The sequence below is a fragment of the Delphinapterus leucas genome, chromosome 7 (assembly GCF_059928025.1).
Source record: "Delphinapterus leucas isolate spDelLeu-1000000601 "Yukka" chromosome 7, BTC_Dleu_Yukka2, whole genome shotgun sequence".
NCBI lineage: Eukaryota > Metazoa > Chordata > Mammalia > Artiodactyla > Monodontidae > Delphinapterus > Delphinapterus leucas.
The window spans coordinates 12,239,416-12,256,017 of NC_143135.1; the positions used below are offsets into that span (position 1 = coordinate 12,239,416).

Genomic DNA, 16,602 nt, shown 5'->3' on the forward strand with positions numbered 1-16,602 from the left:
AGTGATAGAGGGAAAGGGTCTATACCAAAATAAGGAGCGACTTCTTATCAACTAAACATCTCTGATGAAGCGACGTAGGACATAGAACAGGTTCAAGTATCAGTGCCTGACTCCACTTCACCAAAGGTCTGGTAATAGCTCTCACGACTGTGGCCGGTGAGTCTGTTCTGTGCAGCCTGGATGTCTGCTGGGTGTTCCATGTGGCTCTTGTCCCCTGAAATCTGATCTCTGTTGGAATGTCTAGTTCTTCCATTAGGGGCTTTATTATTGATTTAACATTTTGCTTAAAGTAATCCTTAGAAGCCACCTTTATTTCTGAGGACGGCTTTGTTTCTCCCTTTTCTTATTCATCAAAATAGCACTGTGCAGCGCAGCTGCCCTCCTCTTGGTAAATCATAGGCTCCATGGCTGCATCTGTGCCTCCTTTGGCTGCTGCATTGTTTCCAAAAGCTCAATATTCTTCCACTATTGTGGAGGGGATGGGGTTTTTAACTTTGCTTGGAGGAGTCACATACTACCTTGTGTCCGGATTGTAAATGACTTTTCTTTTGGGGGAAAGCGTGTTGCCATTATACGTTTCTCTGTAAAAATCTTGGGATGTCAATACTCTTCAAGACCAGTTTGAGATGGGTGGTAATCTTCTCTTCATTATTAATTTTTGTTGTCCTTGTCAAACTCTTAAAATATTGTGCACTGGCATTTCCCAAAGCAAAGTGATGCAAATTTCCAGTGGCGTTATTCCTGGAGAAGTTAGAAACAATAACTGGAGAATTCATCTGTTCCTTGCATTGGTCAGTTTAATTGCATCTAGAGTAATTATACTACTTTTATTAATAAAAATAGCAGTTGCTAATTGTTTGTTGATTTCTTACTATAAGTCAGACACTATTCTAGTGTCATTAGTAGGGATTATATCATTGAATCATCACTGCAACTCTATGAGATAGGTAGTATTCCCACTATACAGAGAAGGGAATGAGTCGGGGCAATATTGAGTAACTTATCTGATTAGCAGTGACAACAGCAGGGCTTGAACTTGGTTGGTTAGACCCCGGAGCATGGGCTCTTACCTTCTCTGCACCTTGCTTCTGGGACGGTATGATCGCTCCGGCTTCAGCCTTATATTGCTGACACATTTTCGTCCTCAATAAGTCTTTTCCTCATAGACTAGTGTTTCAATTGTGTATTATTGTATAACAAATAGCCTCAAACATAGAGGCTTAAAAAATTACTTGTGTTAAAAGATAAACTGAGGGCTTCCCTGGTGGCACAGTGGTTGAGAATCCACCTGCCGATGCAGGGGACACGGGTTCATGCCCCGGTCAGGGAAGATCCCACATGCCGCGGAGCGGCTGGGCCCGTGAACCATGGCCGCTGAGCCTGCACGTCTGGAGCCTGTGCTCCGCAACGGGAGAGGCCACAACAGTGAGAGGCCCGCGTACCGAAAAACAAAAAAAGATAAACTGAGGCATATTAAAAATTCTGAGTTTATTTGAGCAAAAATTCATTGTAGTCAGGCAGTGCCTCGCTGGAAGTGGTTAGGGGCACTCCACCGACTGAAACTAGGAGCAAGACTTTTATAGAGAAGATGCAGAAAGAAAGCAAGGAAATTGTTTGATTGGCTATAGCTTAAGCAGTTGCCTTATTAGGGAAAGGCTCATTGGCTGTTTGTGATTGGCTGTCCTTAGGTTTTGATTTCTTAACCTTGAGGTATTTCAGGCTTAGGTTTTGGTTGCTGGCGAAGGCTACCAAGGCATTAAAGCCAGCTCAGTGTAACGGCCTCCTTGTTTAATTAATTTAACAGTTGTCCCCACCGTGGCTTCACTGGACAGTTCTCTTGCTGGTCCTGCTTGGGATCTCCCGTGGGGCTGTGGTCAGAGGGTGGCTGCAGCTGGAATGTTCAGATAGATGCACTAGTGTGCCTGGTGCCTGGAGCGGTTGGCTGGAAAGCTGGGCTCAGCTGGCACACTGGAATGGCTGAGCCTCTTTCCCTCCTCGTGGTCTCTCCACGTAAACTCTTCGTCTGTCTCCATGGATCAGACAATCCGTGGGAGCTCAGGGCTCCCAAGACCACCAAAGCAGAAGCTGCCAGGCCCTCTTAAGGATTAGGTCCGGAACTGGCACAGCTTCACTTCCACTACCTTCCTCTGGTTAAATGGAGTTGCAGGGCCAGCACAGATTCAGGGTAGGGCGGACCACACCAAGGCATGATTCACTGGGTCCCATGTTTGGAGACGAACTGTCGCAGCTGGTCAACGTGACCTATCTGGTATAGGATAGCAGTTTAGCACACCGAGTCTGGAGGACAGATGTGGATTAAAACCCTGGCTTTGTCCCATTTCAACTGTGTGATGTTAGATAAGTGACTTAAACATCTCTTGGCATCTAGTTCTTTCCCTGTAAGAGCGGGAAGCTAGTGCTTCATTGTCATTATCACTAACTGAATATCACTGCGTGCCAGGCACCATTCTCAGCACTTTACATACTTGATCTCCTTTAATCTTCTCAGAGACCCTATCAAGTGGCTACCATTGTCCTTTCAAATCAACAGGGAAATTCAGACACAAAGAGAGGATGTCACCTGCCCAAGTTCACATGGCTGGTAAGCGGCAGCCCTGGGATTTGAACCCAGGTCCCCAAGTCCATGCTCTTCGTTATGCTCTGCATTTCTCGAGAGTAGCGTCTTTCAGGCAGATGCCAACGAAATGGGGCAGGTAAAGCACTTGGTGCAGCGTGTGGTACAATATAAACGTACAAAGTCGGCAGTGGTTGCGAACGTTCATAGTGTAACATCATCCTGAGAGGTCCGGCTTGTCACCATCGTCTTTCACTCTTTGGTTAAAATGAGTACAAGCTGTTCGTTCCCATTTAAAAAAAAATGTGACTTCATGTAATATTCCCATTTCGAATATATTTGGGCTCATCTCAAATATAATTTGTTTCCTGGATTTGCTTCTTTGTCTACAGCTGAGGGAGTCATACTTTCCTTCTAGAAAATCATTTTGGATCGATGCTCTGCCTCTAGCGTGTCAGTGGATGCAAACCTACAAATCTGTACTCTGAAGATGCTGCTAATTATTTAGGCTTCAGTACCTGACGCTCAGAGTGATACAGCATATTTAAACCAGCACCGCATGTTCAGAGTTTTCTGCCCCTGTCTCTTGGTTTTCAGGTTTGAGCTGTTTCCTGACATTATGCATCTGTTTGGATATCTGCTTCCTCTCTCCCTCTTGTCACTTATGGATTGTTGGCTGTCTGTTGGGATTTTTTTTTTTTTTTTCATAGAATGAAGATAGCCTTTCTGCTACTTGGGTCTGGTTGAGCATACATACAGCTGAAGTTAAAAAAAAAAAAAAGAGTTATCCTTGATTCCTCTTTTGTTCTCTCTCACCCTATCTAATACATCAGCAAGTCCCATTGGCTCTGCCTCTAAAATATAACCTCAGTTTGTCTCCTTACCCACCACCAACACTGGTAGCCTTTTCACACATCTTCCAACTGGATTATGCAGAAGACCCCTCGCTGGTGTCCCAGCCTACACCTTTTCCCACCTTTGGAACAGTTTCCATACAGCGTTTGACCTGACCTTTGAAAAATGTCATCAAATTATGTCATTCCCCTGCTCAAAACCCTCCAGTGGTCTCCCATGGCACTTACACTTAATGTGAAGTCCAACCAAGGCCCACAAGGACCTGCCTGATGTGGGCATACTTCTCCAACCTCATCCCCCCCCCAACCCTCTTCCTGCTGTGTTTTCTTTGCAGCACTTATCACTATCTGGAATTTGTTTACTGTTTATTATCTGATCTAACCTCCATCCCCCACCCCCACCAATTCCCACTCCTAAATAGAAAATAGGCACCGAGGGGCAGAGACTTTATCTTCTCACTGTCATAACCCAGCATCTGAAACATGCCTATCACATGGAATTTTGAATGAGTGAAGCCATAAACTGCTCCTTTATATGGGACTCTAACTTCCTGTATGAACCATTCCCATAGCTTTAGCTTTTAACTTACTTGCATAGAGATCTCTTTTGAATACTGGCTCAGCTATAGGAGGAGCATCCTCAGTTTTTAAAAAAATCAGCTACATTATTATATATTTTCTAGAGCTTCATGCAATGTACTCCCAAATGATTACATGAGCTAAGTGTAAAGCTGGGGGGAACACTATAGTATTCTTTTTATCATAACCCTCTCTTAGTGGTATTTTTCTCCTTCTATCATCTCTGCTCTCCATGGTGAGTGGGTTGGGGATAAGGACCAGTGACACAATAGAGCCAAAATTTTCTCCTCAAATAGCCTCTTAGTCACCATCCATGGGCACTGACTCTTCCCCATCAATCTCTCTTACCCCTCCAATGGCAAACCTATCCCTGCAGTAGGTTTAATCTGGATCTGAATGGTGAAATCTGAATGCCATGCACTAACTCTTAACTTGGTAGTAGTTTTTTTTTCTGTTTCTTTACCTTTCATCGTGAAGATCATTTTCCACAAGGAGGTTCATTTCCTTTACAAAGTTCATGTTGCATTATTGTTTATGTGCTTCAAACATTTTTGGTCTCAGTCCAAATTGATCCAAATTCATTTTCTAATGTTTTAAATAGTTTTAGAGCAGATTGAAAGTAGAAACAAAAAGGAGCAGAGAGGAAGTAAAAAATAATTTTGAGCATTAAAAATTGGAAAATCAGACTGTTTTTAGACCTACATCACAAGAGATAAAACAGAAAAGGGCTTTGAGCAAAAAGGCCCATTAAAAATTTTCAGTTAGAGCAACTTAGCCAAGTGGAAACAAATAAGAATAAGAATGTGACTTCCCGTCTATTGTTTCAGAAAATTGCAAGGTTGCCATTGAGAAAGAAGGCACCTGGAAAGAGAAAGCAAGGAATCAAGGTAGGCTTGAAAACACTTTTTAGGAAAGAACTTTGTGTTTGTACTGAACTGGAACTTAGTGGAAGCAAATAGAACAAAAGTCTTATCAAATTTTTAAGGGAGGTGAATTGCTAAGAAACCATGAACCTGGATTCGAAAAGCTATTGACTATTGAGACCTAAAACACATTTCAGGCCAGCATACTTGCACCAGCAGGAGGCTGGTTGTAGAAGATGGACAACCTCCAAAGTGTGCATGGTTCCCAATACCCACTTTAGATATGGCCAGGACAAATAATGGAAAAGGGAGATCCTCCAAGAAGGAAGAGTCAGAGGCTATAGAGAACGACCCACAAAAGAGTTCTTACCAGAAAGCAGAATCAAGGTCTAATAAAGGAACTTGATCTGAGGCCTTCATAATGCTCTTCCATCAGGATTTCAGAATTGCTATGGACCACGACTGCTGTATGTTTTCGTTCTCCCCCTTTCTTTCCAAACAAGGGTTTCAATTTGCTGCTACTCTGTCCCTGTGTCCCTGGGTATGTGTACAGTGGGTGAATGGTGAATTTCCTTTTTAGTTCCTAGGTCACTGGACCACAAGGAGACCTAATGGAGAAAATACTGCATCATCGGCAATCTTGAGCTTTGAGTTGGATGTGGTGACAGGATAAGATAAATGCGGGAGCAAGACTGAAGCGGTATTTGCTGATGAGTGGAGCAGATGGTGTTAGGGACTTGGTGGGGTTCATGGAACCCTGTTTCCTTTGCTTTCAGGGTACATAGTAGTCTAGTCCCTTGAAATTAAATGGAGCCAAGGCACTGAGTTCTGGCCAGTGAAATATGGCTGGAATTTATGTACAATACCTCCAGCTTTGCCCCCCACCAAAGTTCCCTTGAGATTCTCCACACTGCAGAGAATGCAGTGGAGGGCTCTGTGGCCTCATGGATGGCAGACATCAAGGGTCCCTGAATAACCATGTGGAGCAGAGCCTTTGACATGCATTGGCATGTGACATGAGCAGGAAATAAGCCTTTATTGTGTTAAATAAGCCAGTAAGCATGGCTTTATTCCACTGAGATTTGGGTATCACCTGTTATCACAATTAGCCTACCTTGATTAATGTAGTAATCAAAGTTATACAGAATGAAACATACAGGATATGTATTGTTTTTACCTATCCTCTTCCAATTTTTCTTTTCACCAAGTAATTATAGAGGGTCTTTGTGACTAAAAGCTGACTTCTGATTGAGACTGGATTTTCTTAATGTCTCATATTGTTCTTGTCCCCTGAAGTCAGGTAGTCCCCAGGTATTATTGAGTGTCTAAATCCAGAACTACTACTCACTGGCTGTGTGACCTGTCTGAGCCTCAGTTCCCTCATCTGGAAATGGGTATAATGAGTACCTGTCTCGGGTTGTTGTGAGAATTAAGTAAATTAATTCATGCACTGTGCTCAGCACAGTGTCTGGTCATATGACATGCTCCATAGAGGCTTCATCATTATCATCAACATCGTAGGTTGCTAGGTATACGCATGGCACCAGGGATAGATAGCACTGAATGAGATAGACAAGGTCTGGACTTCCGTGAGATATCTGCTCATTTCATGACCCTGATTTTTGATTTTTCACTTGTTCAGTATAGGCTCTCTTAAGTCCTTAATTTTAAGGGAAAGTTTTTGCCCCTCTCCAAACGACTCCAGAAAACACTGGTTATTGTTGTGCACATTCTTTGTCTTTCTATCTGAGTGTTCTGAGTCAGTGTGTGCGTTCCCTTTAGTGGCTTTACTCTGTGAGTGCAGTATTTGTACTCTGTGGCAGTTGGAGCGGGAGGAATAGAGGGAGGTTAAAATATGCATTGGTGGAAGGGACCACTTCCTGCTTAGAGCCACTTCCTCTTTCGAGTACCAGGATAACCATGGCTGCCAACATACACATAGAAGTAGATTTTGCTCCTTCTTTTTCTGCCTCTGTTCCCAAGGTACACTGTCCAACCATCTCATTTCTAATGATGTGTAGGCAACCCTTGCAAGACTCAGGAAGTTTAGAATCCCTTCCTTTTTAAAAATTAACCTGTGAGAACAGAGACCGAACCTACACCAGCGATGACCTCATCCGTCCTACACCATGCATTTAGATGCCTGGTTTACCTGTATGCCTGATCTAGTGTCCTTATGCCCACGCGGCTGGCACGGACCATCTCCCTAGCACACGCTCCTTAGCGATGCTAACTAGACAGGCACACCCACTTGCCTTGGCATGTTTTACAGATGACCCAAGCTGCAAACACCAACATGTATAAGACATATGCTCTCCTCTTTGTGTAATTTCAGACACCAAAATATGCCTACACATAGGGGTGTGTGCCTACAGACGCAAGTGTATTCTTTTTTGCCTGGTAGAAATATGCTTCTGTGATGTTCCTTCTACTCCCACACATGCCCTTCCATGGCTGGCACATCTCCTAATTATTCCCATCTACACCCTCCCCATAGGCCCTTTGTGTGTATATTTTGGCACACATTCTCTTGATTCCGCCTAGCTCCTTTCTCTCTCTCTTTCTTTTTCTGCCTCCCTCCCCCTTCCTCCTCTTCACAACTCTCTAGAAAATTTGTTAAACTGTACACTCTTTTTTATTAATGTACATTTATGAAAAATTCTTCACAGTTACAAAAGTGCATGGTTATAAAATCATCTCCATACAAAGGTTGGCATCTTCCCTTTCCCCGCCCTGCCCTAACCCTCCCGCCCCCAGACAACAGCACTCCACAATCGAGAGCTCTCTGCATCCAGAACTCTCCACCCAGCGCTGTGGCAAACACGATGGTGATTTGCAAAGGACCTTGCAACTTCCTCCTTCACTTCCCTTTTGCCTCCTTCTGGAGTGGGGAGAGCAGATGAATCTCTCTAGCTTTGGGAAGATGTTCTTTTGAGGCATGGACAAAGGTGTCTCTTTTTACTCTTCTAGAGCTGGAAAGGATGTCAGAGTGATACAAACAAAGACATCTCTAGGGAAAATGGGGGTTCTAGGTCTTCCCTGATGGAGAAGTAGCTGTCTTGTTCTGTTCAAATTCCGTACACCAAGTTCCTTGAAAGGAGCCAGTAAACCCTATAGCAACTCAGGGGACCTATTTCTGCGGGGTTTCCTGGGAATCCCTGCAGGGATGGAGATGCAGATGAGGGTTTGTCATAGGGGTGACCAGAGGCGACTTGTCCAGAGTGGTGTGTACAGATGTGGGGTCTTTTCTAAAGAACAATTCTCTTGGTCCAGACCTTGACCATCATAGCCCTGTTGGTTGCCTAAACTTTGCTATCCTCAGGCCCGGCATGAAAAAATCTTCTGTGATGAGGACAGATCTCTGAGGGGTAGAGAAGCAATCAGGCTGTCATTAGGCTGCCTCAGCTACATACTTGTCTCTCATATATTTTCTGAGCAGCTATTCCTACCCCAACCCTCATGGGATTCCATTTTAGTGTAGTAAGCGATACAGTAAACAGATAGCTGGGTAGACCATGTCAGAGAACTGAACTCAGGCTCCAGAGAGATTGGCCTCATATCAGTAGATACCCAACATCCACAGAACCTCATGAACAGACACATGGACTCAGAGATACCTCCAGGCTTACATGTTAACCAGTCTGGAGAAAACCTAATGAAGCCTTGTAGGGGCAACATCATGGGTTCTCGGTCAGTAGGGTTGTGGGAAGAGTTCCAACCAGGACTGCTAGATTATCCCTAGAAGCATACCACTAGAAGTTTGCTTCTGATAGCCTGCACGAGATGGTGGTGGTGGCGGGCAGGGGAGAAGCACGAATTCCTTGGTGGTAGGGAAGTTAAATGCTTTCTACGTTGTGGGTTAGTTAACTGGGGACCTTCTAGTAGCTGGAGAAGCATCTGTTCTTTAAAAGCCTGTATCCTACTCAGAAAGGTTTGCCATTAATGGGAACTAAACAGAATTATTAGAATGGATATTTGATCTCAAGGGCTAGCTTGTTTGGTCTAGTTCTATGCAAAAAAAAAATCACAGGTCTTAAAATATGTTAACTATATTTCAGCAAACCAGAGCCTCTGAGAGGTTATGATAGATGTATATGGTGTCCCTCTGTGGGAGGTTTAACTGTTTGTGTCAGGACTATTATTTCTAAAAGTTCTTCCTCAAATACTTTAGGCTGTCAGCTTGACTCGTGGAGAGAGTGGCCCTGGTCCGCTCGTCCCTGGACACAGTTGAAGAAGACAGTGGGCACAGTTCTGCTCCCGTTCTCACGGGAGCAGGGTTCTGACCCAGGTGTTGTAAGTGAGATGCAGAGGAGACAAGATTCAAGTACCCCAGGTCTAGCAAAGTTTCGGGCACTCTTTTGGTTGACTAGCTCAGGGAAGCATGAGTAGGGGAAGACTTCTTGGAAGATGATTTGCCAGGAGGATGGGTGATGCAAGCTTGCTGGAGCTGAAGGCAAGGTAGAATGTCTTCATTTTAATTCTCATTTTGGCCACAGCCTTGCCAACATATCGGACTGGGTCTTAAAGTCTTCCCCTATCCTGCAGAGGCTCTCATCCCACTGCTTTCCTGCTTCCTTTGTATCTCTTGCAAAACTGCACAGCAGGGCTCAAGTAGGAACGCAGCTTCCTCTCCTGTTTTCCAGAGGTCTTATTTCTTGCATGACTACCACCGTGGCCACCGGTCTTGATGTGTTATTTACACGTTGCAAGGCAGGTGTCTCCTATTCAGATGTTATCTGTGCTGCCTCTCTCTTTCAGGGGCTGATGTGCCCTGAGCACATCTAAATCTGCAGGGCACCTGATTTTACTGCCCTTTATTTAGCTGATCTACTAGGACCTTCATGGCTGTGAATCCTAGGGACCCGCTACCCAGCCCTCCCAGGCATTTGCTTCCTCAAGCACCTGGGAAAGCACTGGAAAGAGAAACGAGATGGAGTTGAGTCGCAGCCCTGCTGTGTAAGCAGGTCACACCCAGTCTTGAATCTCTATTGCTCCATCTGTAAAATAAGAGTAATGATGTTGGGCTTGTCTCCCACACAGGGTCGTGCAAAGTCAAGGAGAATGACGCCCAAGTACCTGCACAAACTGTCCAGCGCTGAACAAATGCAGGGAAGATAATGATGAAGAGGATGAAACTGACGATGATGACGACGACGACGACGATGACGACGACGATAATTGTGCTTCGCACATGAAATTACTTGATATTTGACTGCTTAGACGTGGTTCCCTGAATGGAGCTGCCTATCACCTTCCTCCTAGAGTTTATCCAGATAATGTTGGGTAAGATACTCAGCTCTCTACAATTAATGCATCTGTAAAATGGGAATCATAAAACTCTCTAGGCAGTGTTGCTGGGAGAATTGAAATCAATGACTCAGCAGATTTAAAAGTGCCCAGGAGAGTGCCTGGTCCTTTTTGGGAGCTTCATCAAGTTGGAATTTGAACTTAGATAACTTTAGAGGGAATTGTGATGTTCCCCAACTTGAATGGGGTAGTAGGAAGAGCACAGATTTTATTTTGCTCGTTAAGTAGCATGTGACTTAACCTCTCTGAGCCTTAATTTCTTCATCTGTAAAATGGGGACAGCAATGCTCACCTCAAGAGGTTGTTTTGTGCATTAAAGGGAATTGTCTCTGGAGAGAGCTTATCACAGTGCCTGACACCAGCAAGTGCTGGGTAATTAACAGCTCTCTACCCTTATGCTGAAGTGGGTGAGTTGCTTAGAAGGGGGAGCAAATCCTCTGATGGTTATGACTGTGGCGGCCTTCTCCTCCTTCCGTCCTGGGTATCATGCTACAGGGCTGCAGCCCGCAGTGCGCTGCCCTGTCGAGATCCCTTGGCATGAGCACCGTGGCAAGAACAGTCACAAGATTAGGAGTCCCAGGGTGCCAGGACTCCTGCTTCCCTCTTCTGAAGCCCACGCTCGAGTGAGAGGCAGGAGACAGGGGTAGGAGAAGAGCACTGAAGGTGTCCATCCTGTTTGCTACCTGGACCTCGCCAGCATGCTACAATTGGCCGCATAGGATGGGGGGAGGGCAGTCAACAGGAGGTGGTCTCACCTGGCAGCTGCTGGTAGGAGGAGGCTCAGGGGGCTGGCATGGAGGTGTTCTCGCCCTCAGAGGCAGTGATGGGCAACGCCGAGAGCTGACAGATTGGGTGTCAGGGGGAAAGTTTTGGTCCTGTGTCACTTCTGCTCTGTACATTGAAGTCACAGGGATCGTTCACTGTTTTCAACACACCAGGCATACTCTGGCCTCTGTCATTGGCTTCTGTCTGTCCTTCTTTGTCTATGGACAAAGCAGACAATTTTTTGATGACCCAGTTCACCTGGGTCATCAAAAATCACCTCCATTCTTGTAATTCTCTTGGACTTTCCTAGACACAGTTGATGACCCCTCCTCTGGGCTTCCATAACTATGTACTCAGTGTGCTGATACAAGGTCTTAAAGGGAAGAGTTTTCGACTCTCTCTCCTCTATCAGAGGTAAGTGTCTTGAGGGGCAAGGTGTAGGTCGGTCCCAGTTCCTAGCACAGTGTCTGGCCCACCGTAGAAGCTCACACAAAGGTAGTTTCCTGACCTTGCTCGAGCCATGACCTGGCTGCCCACTCTGGCCGGGGCAGAGCCGGAGTGGGCAGCCAGGGAGGGCGCCCGGTGGTCAGCGGCGTGGAGGTACCCGGGTCAGACCTCCTCCTCTTCGCTGGCCTTGCTCCAGCGGTGACAGCAGTTGGCCGTGATGCCCAGGAGGAAGTTGGTGGCCACGGATGCGATGGAGACCACGAAACCCACGAAGGCGATGAAGAGGTAATCATCCAGGGTCAGGGTCAAGTGGCAGGCCTTGAAGCTCTCCTCGGTCAGGGAGAAGAGTGGGGCGCCCTCGACTTCTGGGGGGCCCCGGCACTCAGCCAGCTGAGAATCTGCAACACAGAAGCCAGGGAGGGTGAGTGGTTGAGGGGAGAGCAGGAAGAGGGAGCCCCTGCCCCTCCCAGGAGAAGCTGGGTTTTTATGAAGTTTCTTCCATGTGCCAAAAGTTTCACTCACCTTCTTTAGTGCCCTCAACAACCCTCACGGCAGGTTTTTTTTTTTTAATTTTTTGAATAGATCTTTATTGGAGTATAATTGCTTCACGATAGTGTGTTAGTTTCTGTTGCACATGTCACTCTGTGCTTGAAACCTTCCCCTGCTTCTTCTCCTTCCCAGAAGAACCTCCCCATCCCTTCCACTCTCTTCCTGGTTTACTCGGATCCATCCACGCACACCTCCTGGTCATTCTTCCATCACCCCGAGCATGTCCCCTTTCAGCGTGGGGAGGAGGAGCCTTTGCATTTGTCCCCTCGTGAGGGTGCTTCTCCCCTGGATCTCTGCACAGCTCAGGCCCTCACCTCCTGTGGGACTTTGCTTGAATATCAACTTCTCAGTGAGGCCTTCCGTTAGGATTCTATATAAAACAGCAACCCCACTTCACTTTTCTCTGGGCCTTCTATCTCTTACCTACTTTGCTTATTTTTTTCCCCATTGTATGTATCACTGTCTCACAGTTTGTTTATTATCTGTTTTCTCCTTTTGAATATAAGTTCTTCCTGTAGTATCCTTAGCATTAGAGCAGAGGCCTGCCCATTAAATGCTCAATTACCCTTTGTTGATTGAATATGTGAATGAATGACTCTGTCCAACTCCAAAGCATTGGGTCTTTCTACTACCCCATGTGGCTTTTCCGGATACACAGAGTGTACGGTTAAGAGTTTGGGCTCTGGAGCTATTGGCCTGGGTTCAAATCCCCTCTCTATCCCTCCCTAGCTGTATGATTATGCCTAAGGTATTTAACGCCTCTGTGTTGTGGTTACTTTATCTATAAAATAAGGATAATAAAAGTAACTATGTTATAGGATTGTAGTGAGGATTCTATGAATTAACATACAGAAATGATATATTCTTGGTTCACAGTAAGTACTACACAGGTGCGTGTTTTTATTGTCATCCTAGATTGGTCTTTCTGGACAGGTCAGTGGGGTCATATTCTGCACACAGACTTCTATAGGAGGGGCTTCTCCTTCAGTGGGATTGCTGTTCTCTCCATCGCTGATGGCCCCAGCTCATCCGTCCAGGGTCACTGGTACAAATGCATGGTGGCTGTCAATGGCCGCATCTTTCTCTGCCTTGGGAGGGAGAGCAGTAGGCAGAGAGCAGCTCTGCCTCGCAGTGCCAGCACTGGCTTTCCAACAGCCGGCCACTCCTTCGTTCAGTGGATACATATTAATCCAACTCTCTCCTTGGGCAAGTCTTTCTTGCTTTTCTGGTTCTTATGAAGAAATGGGAAATGTAAGAAGGGGATAATTTAGTCTCAATCGTCTAAGAAAGTCAATGTGAAGGAGCTTTTTAAATTACGTGGTGCATAAATGGTGTTTATTCATTCTGCCGTCTTTGAGGGAGAAGAATAAAATGATGGACTTGGATTGACTCTTTTGAGAAACGGATGGGCATGATTCTCCTTAGAAATGGAGAGTCAGGTTCAGAGGGAGGCTGCAACCTTCCCCAAACCCCAGGCTGAAGGGTCTCTGTAGACTGTATGCATAGTACCCCAGACTCGAGCCAGGACAAGATGGCACCTGGAGTTGAACATCCAGAACCAGAAGATGCTGAATCCCAAAGTCTATTGAGTGAATGAATGGGGTGGTGGTGATGCACTGCGAGGCTGGGGGATGTGGGGACCCTGAGGGCAATTGACAGAGCCTGCAGGAGGGCAGGATGGGAGCCCGGGGGCTGACGAAGCCTTCTGGTAAGTCAAGGGACCAGTCTCGAAGTTGATTTATATCCCAAGGTCTCCCTATGTTTCTCTGTGTTGGGATTTGTCCAAAAGATAGGGATAGTAATGGGAATCCCATGAAGAAAAAGGGAGGAAGAAGCAGAAAAAGACAAAGGGAAGAGTGTCACCTAGTCCTACCTAGACTGGCAAGTTCTTTGCCTCCAAGACGAAATATCCTGGAGAGTGTGTCATGGTGCAAAGTGTGTTCTGTGGAGGAACAGGGAAGCTGCGTCTCTAGCTGTGGCCTGTGGCCAGTCACTTTCCCTCTCTGGAACTTGGGTCCCTCATCTGTACGGACATGAGACTTCACTGATGGGATCTTGGACCCCTCTCCTGCTCACTGGGAGCCTGGGCTTCTTCCAAAGGGCAGCAGGGACCTCCGAGATCCCAGAAGAGGAGAAGCCCCTGTGTGTGGAGGAACCCTGCGGGCCCTTTCTGTCCTTAGTGCACAAGAGAGAGGGGATGAGGTGCAGCCTGCAGAGGTTAGGCTAGTGGGGAGATCGACCCAGGCAGCCAGCCTTCCCCTCGTGTGCCCTCCCCTCAGCCCATCTCGGTCCCCAGCTATTTTGGTCCCAGAGAACTTCCTCCCGCAGTTCTGTGGGAACACTGGAATCGTGACCCACAGCCCCCCGCAAACTATTTTGATCCTGGGCTCCCCACTCAGCCCTCCTCTCCCTCCCACCTCATCCAGCACCGCTGCTTTTGAACTCTCTCTGAGCTCAGGCTCTGGGAAAGCCCCCGGGTGGTGCCCCCCCAGCTAGCCCTACTGCAGAGGTTCGGTGCTGCCACACAGGAGAGCTGGTGGCTGGGGACCACAGCGCAACACTGCCTGCCTGCAGGCTCATTGAGCCTGTGGGATTCAGGCTCCTTCAGTCCCCCGTCCATTCCCAGTAGAGGCTGGCTCGTTAAATAGCCACATAAGAGTTTCTCTTCTCAGATCTACACTCCATGCCCAAACCTTGCAGAATTCTGCCAAGGCCCTTTGGCCAGCCCAGAACTCAAGTCCTGCCTACTCCTGGTAGCCTAGAACCTGACTCATCAGGATACAGCCAGAGGGCAGCCAGGCTGCCAGGGTTCGAATCCTGACTCCAACCCTTAACGGCTGTAGGACGTTGGGCAAGTTACTGAGCCTCTCTGTGCCTTGGTTTCCTCCTCTGTGTGTGTGTATGTGTGTGTGTGGTGTCTCACCAGGGTTCTTGTGAGGATGAGATGAGCTAAAACATGTAATATGTTTAGAATAGGGCCTGGCATATAGTAAGTACTACAATAAATGGGGTGAACCACTTCTATTTCTTCTAGTAATTAGCACACCTAAAAAGCAATCTGGTAGGGTAGAACAGAGCTTAGAAGTCAAATAAACCTGGGTTTTAGCCACAGCTCTGCCACTTTCTAAATGAGTGACTCTGGCCAAGTCTTTTCATTGTTCTAAACCTCAGTGTCTTCACCTGTAAAATGGGGATAATAAGAGTGGGGTCCAATGAGATAACACCTGCCAAGTTGGAAGGTCATGGTGGACGCTCAATAAACACTGCCTATTATTAATGAGCTGTTCTTATTCGTTTGCTCTCTGTCTGCCTCAGGGCCGCAGGGGCGAGGGTGGCATCTGTTTCATTAATGCCGGGTCCCCCGCACCGGGCATGTACAGCAGGGACTCGGCAAAGACTTGGGCAGTGCAAGACCGGTGCATGAGGAGGCGAGCCCGGTCCGCCCTCATCAGGCACGCAGGGTCTCTAAGTCCCTCCCTCTCCCGCGGAGCCTTTGCTGTCCGCGGGGCCGGGCTCCCTCCCTTACCCGCCGTGCAGCGCTGGATGCGGTTCCGCAGCCACTTCAGCAGGGGCTCCATGGTGCAGCCGCACACCCAGGGGTTGCCGCCGATCTGCAGGGTCACCAGCCCCGGCAGGCCCTCGAGAGCCTCGAGGCTGAGGAAGGCCAGGCCCCCGTAGCTGAGGTCCAGGTCCCGGAGCTGCGCCAGGCCCTGGAAGGCCCGCGGGTGCACCCTCCGTAGCCCCGGGTTGTGGCTCAGGTCGATGTGCACGAGGCCGTGGGCGGCCTGGAACATGTTGGCCGGCACGTGGCTGAGGTTGTTGTAGCTCAGGTCTAGGTGTGCCAGGCGCTTGGCGTGCAGGAAGAGGCCCGCGGGCAGTTCGACCAAGGAGTTGTTGCGCAAATCCAGCACCCGGAGCTCTATGTAGCACGTGAGGTAGCCGGATGGCACGGCGGCGATGCGGTTGTGGGCCAGGCTGAGGTTGCGAGTGTCCCTCGGCAGGTCCGGGGGCACGGAGAAGAGCCGTTGGCTGCTGCAATCCACCACCTGGTTATGGCACGTGCAAAGGACCGGGCAGCTGGTGCCGGCATCCGAGGGCATCACCCCTGCGGCCAAGATGAGGGAGACCAGCAGCATGGCCGGGCGGGGGGGCCCAGGCCAGGGCAGCTGGGACCAGGTGTCACCCATCTTAGGCTGCTGGCAAGAGCGGTGCTGAAGGGAGCCCATCGGGGCTGGGGCTGTGTCCATGGAATCAAGAGTCAGTGGCTCAGAAAGGCAGCTGCATCAGGGGCCAGAGCCCTGGCAGGTGGGGCTTGGCAGCACGTGGTATCATGGCTCCAGCCTTTCCCAGGAGCCTCTAAGCACCAGAGGGCTCCCTGCGTGAGCTCCACAGGAAGTCCCCTTTGGAGCCTAGGGGGCCATACACCCAGCTGAGGTCCCCGAGGGTCTGAAAAGATGATCAAAGCTTGAGAAAGGAATGACCCAAAGATGGGGCTGGACCAGCTGCCAGCAGGTCGGGGAAGGGTCCCTGCAGGTCTTTTATGTCCCTCTCACCCATGACTTCTGGGTGCTCCTCTCTGGACTATGTCTGAGAGGTGGGAGGGGGACTGGAGGACAGGAAAGGTGCCTTTTAAAGGTCCTGGCATGTCTGCAAACCCCCAAGC

The 16,602-nt window shown here is 48.0% G+C and overlaps 1 protein-coding gene across 1 annotated transcript; it reads right to left on the bottom strand.

Moving 5' to 3' along the window:
- Nucleotides 1-10,285: 10,285 nt before the first annotated feature.
- Nucleotides 10,286-16,224, bottom strand: LRRC55 (leucine rich repeat containing 55). The gene is made up of 2 exons (XM_022591981.3): nt 15,466-16,224; nt 10,286-11,788 (listed from the first exon to the last, which is right to left on the bottom strand). Exons 1-2 carry the CDS (start codon nt 16,184-16,186, stop codon nt 11,553-11,555), a joined length of 957 nt encoding a protein of 318 aa, XP_022447689.1. The 5' UTR covers nt 16,187-16,224; the 3' UTR covers nt 10,286-11,552.
- Nucleotides 16,225-16,602: the final 378 nt, after the last annotated feature.

Excerpts from the sequence above, each read along its gene's own strand:
- LRRC55 (XM_022591981.3), bottom strand. The coding sequence starts at position 16,186 with ATGGACACAGCCCCAGCCCCGATGGGCTCCCTTCAGCACCGCTCTTGC. Across the intron at positions 11,789-15,465 it reads CATCCAGCGCTGCACGGCGG|ATTCTCAGCTGGCTGAGTGC; the intron begins GTAAGGGAGGGA and ends TCTGTGTTGCAG.